Source organism: Ceratotherium simum, chromosome 35 (genome assembly GCF_057802395.1).
Source record: "Ceratotherium simum simum isolate JZ-2026a chromosome 35, ASM5780239v1, whole genome shotgun sequence".
NCBI lineage: Eukaryota > Metazoa > Chordata > Mammalia > Perissodactyla > Rhinocerotidae > Ceratotherium > Ceratotherium simum.
The window spans coordinates 9,047,227-9,055,701 of NC_141934.1; the positions used below are offsets into that span (position 1 = coordinate 9,047,227).

At 43.9% G+C, this 8,475-nt stretch overlaps 1 protein-coding gene across 1 annotated transcript; it reads right to left on the reverse strand.

The window, feature by feature from the left end:
* Window positions 1-6,499: 6,499 nt before the first annotated feature.
* Window positions 6,500-8,300, reverse strand: UQCR10 (ubiquinol-cytochrome c reductase, complex III subunit X). Its single transcript, XM_004429803.3, has 2 exons — window positions 8,126-8,300; window positions 6,500-6,765 (listed from the first exon to the last, which is right to left on the reverse strand). Exons 1-2 carry the CDS (start codon window positions 8,273-8,275, stop codon window positions 6,721-6,723), a joined length of 195 nt encoding a protein of 64 aa, XP_004429860.2. The 5' UTR covers window positions 8,276-8,300; the 3' UTR covers window positions 6,500-6,720.
* Between the last annotated feature and the right edge of the window lie 175 nt (window positions 8,301-8,475).

An 8,475-nucleotide genomic window follows, 5' to 3' on the forward strand; every position in this document is an offset into this window, starting at 1 on the left:
ACCTGAGCATCTAATGTTGCTCTTCAAACCCAAGTCACTCCCTACATGTTACTCAGTTTTATTTTCTTCATAGTTGTTAATGGGAGCTGAAATTCTTGTTTATACGTCTCCCCTACTAGAATGTAAGCTGCAAGAGGGTAGGGATCTTTCTTGTTCTCCACTATATGCCCAGGTCCAGATCAGTGCCAGGAAGAATAGGCACTCAGTAAAGATGTATTGGTTGCATGACTGACTGAACGAATGAATGAATGAAGTTTCTACCAGTTTGGAGAGATATTTTTGAACATGAGAGAGAAACTAGGTGAACAGGACATCAGCTCAGATACTCTTAGGCAATAGAGAGGTCCTGTTTGCTACACCACATGCCAACTTCTCAGAAGAGGATCTCAGAGACCTTCTGGAACTTGCTTTATGAGATGCCCAAGCATTTAGCTTTTCCTGACACCTGTGGGAGGGGAGCAGGGAGGGAGTCCTTGGGGTTTTAACTGTAAAGACTATCCCAGCTCTTGACTTCAGGAAACACCTCAGGCTGAGCTTGGGAGACAGGAGAACTTTTTTCCAGTAATAAACAGCTTCTCTGCGCTAGTGTGAGGAGAGTGCTAATCCTTGCTTCCCCCACGTGCAAGGCCGACCCGCCCAGGGAGCTCCAGGGAGGCCCAGCTCTCATTTGGCAGTGCTGTTCAAGGACAAGTCTTCACCAGATCTCAGGAAGGGGAGCCCTGGGCTGCCAAGCAGCCGGGTTCCAGGCCTGGAGCTAGGGCTGGGGGTTCACATTTTGCATCTCTCTGTGTTCACACTGTCTCTGGGTGCCCCCTTTTAATTAATTAATTATTTTTTTTTTTTACTGAGGAAGATTCACCCTGAGCTAACATCTATGCCCATCTTCCTCTATTTTGTATGTGGGTTGCTGTCACAGCACAGCTACTGAGGAGTGGTGTAGGTCCACACCTGGGAACTGAACCCAGGCCACCAAAGCAGAGCGCACCGAACTTAACACTAGGCCACAGGGCTGGCCCCCCCTTTTAATTTATTTATACTCCTCCATCATGAAAATAATACATGCTTGATGCAGAAAACTTAGACATCAGAGAAAAATACAACAGAAAAGAAAATGACTCACCCAAAATGAACCACTGTTAACAATTTGGTGTATTTCCAATTTTTTTTCTTATACATGTTTACACATAAAAAATATATCATGCTTTATGTGAATTTGTGATCTGCTTTTCTTACTTTGCTTTATATTTTGATTCTTTTATGGTTAAGCATTCACCTTAACCGTTTTTTACTTAATTGGTTTCTTTTTTATAAAATCTTTTTTATTAGAATATCAATATCTGCTTGTTGTATGAAAAAAAAGTCAATATCTGTTGCACAAAGTGAAAGTTCTTTGAAATTCCACCCCTGGGAGATAACCACCAGGAAAAGATTAGTGCCCGTTCCTCAGTATTTTGTCTGTACACATATCGATGTGTATGTATTTACAAAAATGAGATTAAACAACTAAACATAACATTCTGCAGCTTAATTTTTGTTTTTGCTTTATCTTTCTTTACCACTACGCACCTCCATCTTTTTAATGTCTACATAGATTCCTATGGTATTAATCTACCTTTTTAGTTAACCACTCCCCTATTGAAGGACATTTTTCTTCTTCATCTTCTTTTAATTCCAAACAATGCTCCAGTGACTTTCTGTGTGTGTGCATGTGCACATGTGATTCTGGAGATATATTTCTGGAAGTGGAATGTCAGGGTCAAAAAGACTGAACATTTAAGAATAAACAGACAAATTGGACTTCATGAAAATTTTGTGCATCAAAAGACATTACCCACAGAGTGAAAAGGCAACGCACAGAATGGGAGAAAATATTTGCAAGTCATATATCTGGTAAAAGATTAACATCCAGAATATATAGAGAACTCCTAAAACTCAACAACGAAACAACAACTCAATTCAAAAATGGCCAAAGGACTTGACATTTCTCCAAAGAAGATATACAAATGGCCCATAAGCACATGAAAACATGCTCCACATCACTAATCATTAGGGAAATGCAAATCAAAACTACAATGACATAGCACTTCACATGCATTAGGATGGCTACTGTGAAAAAAACAGAGAATACCAAGTGTTGATGAGGGTGTGGAGAAATTGGAACCCTTGTGCACTGTTGGTGGGAGTGTAAAATGGTACAGCCACTGTGGAAAGCAGTATGGAGGTTCCGCAAAAAATCAAAAATAGGGCTGGGCCCGTGGCTTAGCGGTTAAGTGCACGCGCTCTGCCGCTGGCGGCCCGGGTTCAGATTCCAGGCGCGCACTGATGCACCGCTTCTCCTCCGGCCATGCTGAGGCCACGTCCCACGTACAGCAACTAGAAGGATGTGCAGCTATGACATACAACTATCTACTGGGGCTTTGGGGGGAAAAATAAATGAAATAAAATAAAATCTTTAAAAAAAAAAGAATTCTTAAGAAAAAAAAATGGTTAAGATGGTAAATTTTATTTATTTATTTATTTTTGTGAGGAAGATCAGCCCTGAGCTAAGATCCGTGCTAATCCTCTTTTTGCTGAGGAAGACCGGCTCTGAGCTAACATAAGATGGTAAATTTTATGTTACGTGTATTATAATACAATTTAAAAAAAGGAATGAACATTTAAAATAGATATTGCCAAAGTGCCCTCCAAAACCATTGTTCTAATGCCATGGGTAGTACCTGCTCCTTCACCAAAAAACTGGTGTTGCTAATCTTTTTCATCTTTGTTGATCTGATGTGCAAAAAATGGCATTTTATTTTGTTTCTTTATTAGTGAGACTGGCATCTTTTCACATTTGTGGCCATTTGTATTTCTTGTCTTAATTGCCTATTCATGTCATTTGCCCTAGCTTCTATTGAGTTATTCATCCTTTTCTTTTTGATTTGGAAGACTGCTTCATAGATTAGTGAGGTTGGTACCTTGCCATATTTGTTGGATATTTTCTCCCACTTAAAACATGATTTTAGGGGGTTGGGGAGGGCAAAAGGGGTAAAGGGACACATATGTATGGTGACAGATAAAAACTAGACTATTGGTGCTGAACAAGATGCAGTCTATACAGAAACTGACATATAATAATGTACACCTGAAATTTACACAATGTCATAAGCCAATATGACTTCAATAAAACAATTTTTTAATAAAACACATGATATTAAATGACTGAATAATACTTCACCTCAATAGTAATCCCTATTTTGGATATTTTACTTGTTTTCATTTCCCCCCTATTATAAACACTGTGATGAACATCTCTTGTGGACATGTGCATTTTTTCAGGAAAATTTGCCAGAAGCGGGATTTATTGAGTCAAAGGCATGCACATTAAGGGTCTTAATACATATGTACAAAACATCCTCCAGGGACATGGTGCTTGAAGATGCACTTCACACACTCTTGCCAATAGCAGATGAGTGCCATTTGTTCCTATCCTCAACAAGATTAGGTAATATCATTCTTTAGCTTGGCCAATTAGTTTGCTAGGGCTGCCATAACAGATTACCACAAATTGAGTGGCTGAAAACAACAGAAATCTATTCTCTCAAAGTGCTGGAGGCTAGAACTCTAAAATCAAGGTTTCAGTAGGGCCACACTCTCTCTGAAGCCTTTAGAAAAGAATCCTTCCTTGTGTTTTTCCTTGCTTCTAGTGGTTGCTGGCAATCTTTGGCATTCTTTGACCTGTGACAGCATAACTTCAATCTCTGTCTCTGTCTTCATATGGCCTTCTTAACAGGACACCAGTTATTGGATTCAGGACCCACCTCAATCCAGTATAATCTCATCTTAACTTATTACATCTGCAAAGACCGTATTTCCAAATAAGGTCATATTGTGAGGTTCCAGGTGGACACGAATTTTGGGGGGGACAAACCCCCCAAAATTTAACCCCATAGAATAGGTAAAACAGGGTTTATTATTATTTTAACCTTCAGCTCTTATTGAAAGGAAACACACACACACACACACACACACACACAACCACAATAGTCCAGAAAGGTTGATGACAAATAATGGGGCATCTTAACTATAGACTGGCTTATGGATACGCTTGCTTGCTGGTTGGGCTGAGTCAGAATGTGCGCCACCCGAGGCAGATGATCAACTAAGCCCATTCCGACCCTGCTGCCCTGAACTCATCATCAGGGACTGTAGAATAACATAGAATAACTGTGAGAATGTTCCCTGCTTTATTTTTTACCAGCACATTGACCTGAAATTGTTGGGAAAAGTGTAATGTCAGTGCCAATCTTCAACCCCAGGGTTATCCTCTGTTTGATGCTGAAATCATTCTTTCAAGTCTTAGAATAGTCTCTACTTCGGTTCAGGTGTTGATTTGACCCCTAGAGCTGTACTGCTTTTGGCAGGTCATAATTTCTCTAGGCCTTGACTTAGTCTTCATAAAGATATGCCTCAGGTAGGACACACTGGGCAATTCCCAGGGTCTCTCCTTCCTCTGCACAGGTTTCCTGTCCTGACTTTTTCCCCATCAGTTGTTAGTGGATGATCCAGCTCTGGCTGAATCACGCCAGGCTCTAGGTGAAATACGGCAGATGGGTGTCACCTATCTTCCCAGGCCACTTACAAAATGGAGCCGCTCTATACCTGCTCAGCACTTCCCACTGCTCTCCTCTGCCACTCCTAGCCATGTGGCACATTTTCCAAGGTCCCTTACAGCCATCAGCTCTAATAAGGAGAGCGACATCAGCCTTTAAGCTATTCTCTGTTTCTACTCCTGCCTGCCTCTAATCTCATCACTCCAGAGCTGCCAAAATGTTTTCTGAGCTATCTGTGCCAATCTTCCTCTATTTTGTATGTGGGTCGCCACCACAGCATGGCTGCTGATGAGTGACATAGGTCCACACCTGGGAACTGAACCTGGGCTGCCAAAGCAGAGTGTGCTGAATTTAACCACTAGGCCATGGGGCTGGCCCCCAAAATGATGTTTTTATAACAAGACAGAGCTTGTTGCTCCCTTGCTTAAGAATTTTTCAGTAGCTACTCATTATAATTTGGTAAAATTCAAATTATTTACTGTGACTCACCAGGTCCCAAATGACCTGGTCTCATTTACTTCCCACCTTCAAGGCCCCTCAGTTTCCTGGGCCTTTTAGCTCCTCAAACACAGCAAGTGCTTCCCCGACTTTGTACTTCAAACCTGCTATTTCCTCTGCTTTGCCTCCAATGCCCAACTTAAGTGGCTCACCTTTATCACCAGTTACCTCTTCTGAGGCTTCCCTTGACTACTCTCTCACCCTTGGTTATTTCTCTCCTTGCACTACTTCCTCAGAACCCTTAGCCCAGTCTCTCACGTGTATGTATGATTGCATTTACAGCGTCTCCCATAGGAGTTCAAGCCCCATGTTATGTTTACCACCACATGCCCAGCACCCAGCACAGTGCCTCACATAGTGGCCACCCATACGTCTGTTGAATGAATAACCAGAATATGTTCTTTGAACCCCTCTTCCTCACATTCCTACTGCTCCACAGCCTTCTGGCAAAATTTTCTGGTTCTTTGGGTGCTTAAGCATCCCCCCGTCTCTCTGCCAAGAGTTACCTCCATGTGCCATTTACAACGTGCCTGGATCTGTGACTGTGTTACCTGCATTTAACAACTCCTTTAATACCCACAAAAACCCCACACAGAAAGTCCATCTATTTTTACAGACCAGGAAACCAAAGCTCAGCAAGGTCAGGTGCCTCACCCTTGGTTCACACAGCTAGAACTGGTAGAGTGAGGATATTCAAACCCACCAAGCAAGCACCATGATAAACCAAACCCATTAGAGAGCAGAACTCTAGCAAGAGGCTCAGAGTTCTGGTCCAACTTAATCATAATCAGAAGATGAGCTGTGGCCCAGAGAGGTATGGCAGCTTACCCAAAGACACTCAGCAAGTTAAAGGTAGAATGGAGACTAGACTCTGGTGCATGGGGTGGTCCAAGATCCTCAGGCCAGGGTTCTTTCCCCAGCTGAGGCCACAGTGCTTCCCCATGGCCAAGCCAGTTAGCTCCTTCTGTGTGATTTAAGAATGGAATTATCAGTTTAGAAGCCAAAGTTGAAGGTAACATCTCCAACTCTAGCTCATGTTTTTTAAAGATTTATTTATTTGTTTTTTCCCCCCTAAGCCCCAGTAGATAGTTGTATGTCATAGCTGCACATCCTTCTAGTTGCTGCATGTGGGACGCGGCCTCAGCATGGTCGGAGAAGCAGTGCGTCAGTGCGCGCCCAGGATCCGAACCCGGGCCGCCAGCAGCGGAGCGCACGCACTTAACCGCTAAGCCATGGGGCCGGCCCTCTAGCTCATGTTTTGAAAACCAGAATTCTTTGCAAGTTAATGGGAAACCTAAAACAATGGAATCTGCCCTTCAGATGTTTTCAGAGGACTCTGGAGTGGTCTCAAATAACTGACAAGTGAAGATCAGGTACAGTGAACAAAGCACCCAATACAGAGGCAGGTATCAAGGAGAATTTACATTTATTTGCTGATGACTCTGACTAAACATACTTCAAACATAGCAGAAGTTAAAGAGTGTGTCAGCTGAAGTCATCTCTTGCCAACATCTAAAGGTGGTCCATAGAGAGTAACGTGAGCATCATCTTCAAGCTGAGGCCCTGGCTCTGGGCCAACACTTGGCGGGTGGACCTGGTCCTTCTGGCCTGGATGGGGACCTCCGAGGAACTATTCCTTGTTCTCATACTTGTGCTTGATGTGTTTCCACAGCTTCTGCATTTTGAAGACAAGAGCCACAAACTTAGTCTCTCCTCTCACATTTTACAACTACTCCCACTGCCCTGGACTCTAAGCCAAGCTTGAGAGAAACATGTACCACGTCCTGACAGTAGTCGTAGGCAAACTGGAAGCAACACTAGGCTTAACGCACATTCCTAACACTTGTAAAATGCTTTGATCTCTCAATTACCACATGAATTAAGTGGGAAGGGATGATCTTATTTTTACAGAAAATTGAGGTAGAGACACACAGAAAATGGGTGGGTTATGACAGGTACTTAGATGCCACTCCCAAACAGTGGGAATGGCCAACGGAATCCCTTGCAGGAAATGGAACAGTGGCAGCAGTTTCACAGAGGCAGAAAGTTGCCCTGCCACAGGTAGTACACCATTAGTGGACAGAGCCTGTCTGTAAAGTAAAACAGCTCTAGAGTCGGACAGCTTCAAATTAAAAACACCAGTGAATGGTGGAACAGGGCTATCTATACAGGATCTTCCCCAGTATGAGTCACAATTTAATGATATAAAGCATGCACAGCATCTAGCACAGTGCTGGCACACAATGAGCCTAATGAGTGTTATCATTCCCTATCTTATGCTTCCACTTTCTCCAGAAGAATGCAACAAATGTTATTTTTCGAGTGGTACCACCTACCAGGTACTCTGGCACCTTGCCTGTATCTCATATAATCCTCACTATAATTCCCGGAGGTAGTTATTATTATTATTATCTCTATTTCACAGATAAAAGTGAAGCTCAGAGAGGTTAAGAAACTCGCTCGACTTGATGCCACAGTTATAAGGTGACAAAGCCCAGTATTCCCATCCAGGGCTCTCTGATTTCATATCCTCGCCCTCATTCTTAACCATTATCAATACCACGCTGCCTGCACTGGAAGTCTTGGAAACCGAAAAGCGCTATCTGAAAAGGCCAACCATGGTGTTTAAGGAGATGTCCTTTTCACGATCGTCGCCCGCTCAAATCTGCCCTTGAAACCCTCAGAAGAGACAGGGGGTCCAGGCTCCAGCCCTGACTTGCCACTGACTTCCTGGTGGTGTGGTCCTAAGAAGCCCTTTGCCCTCACTACGCTTTAGTTTTCGCTTACGCAAATAGACAAGTGGGTATGTGGAGCGGGAGACAGCTATACTTACAACCCCCGCAAAGTGGGATCTATTGACCTTGCTTAATGTTTTAGCATTCACACCGGGCAGAGAGGTCAGACGGTAGTCCACAGACAGAAGATGCCCAGGCTTTACCCTCCTCCTCGCAAAGGTAGACTGAGTTCCGCCCCGCCTCCACTCCCACTGTCACCCCTCAGGCGGGCCCAAGGTCAGGGATGACCAAGGCTCTCACCCCCTGGTTCATGTGTTCGTAGATCGCGTCCGCGCCTTGATCGAAGGCGCGCTCGAAGAACACGGCGCCCACGGCGATGGTCAGGGCGAAGGTGGAGGTCTTGCGAAACAGCAGGGAATACAACCTCGCAGTAAGCGTCGGGGCCGCCATGTTTTTCCACTGCCGAACTCGCGCCACCGCGCCTGCGCCGCGGCCGACCATGCTCTCTAAAGGCCCTCGACGTGCAGCACTTTATGGGATTTGTAGTTCTTCTGAATCTCAGTGCTGGTCGTTTTGAAGGACGGAGGAAACTGATGGCTTGCGCAGTAGAAAAGTCTCATAGATTCATATCAGGGCAGCCTAAATAATTT

Excerpts from the sequence above, each read along its gene's own strand:
- UQCR10 (XM_004429803.3), bottom strand. The coding sequence starts at position 8,275 with ATGGCGGCCCCGACGCTTACTGCGAGGTTGTATTCCCTGCTGTTTCGC. Across the intron at positions 6,766-8,125 it reads ACGAACACATGAACCAGGGG|AAGCTGTGGAAACACATCAA; the intron begins GTGAGAGCCTTG and ends TTCAAAATGCAG.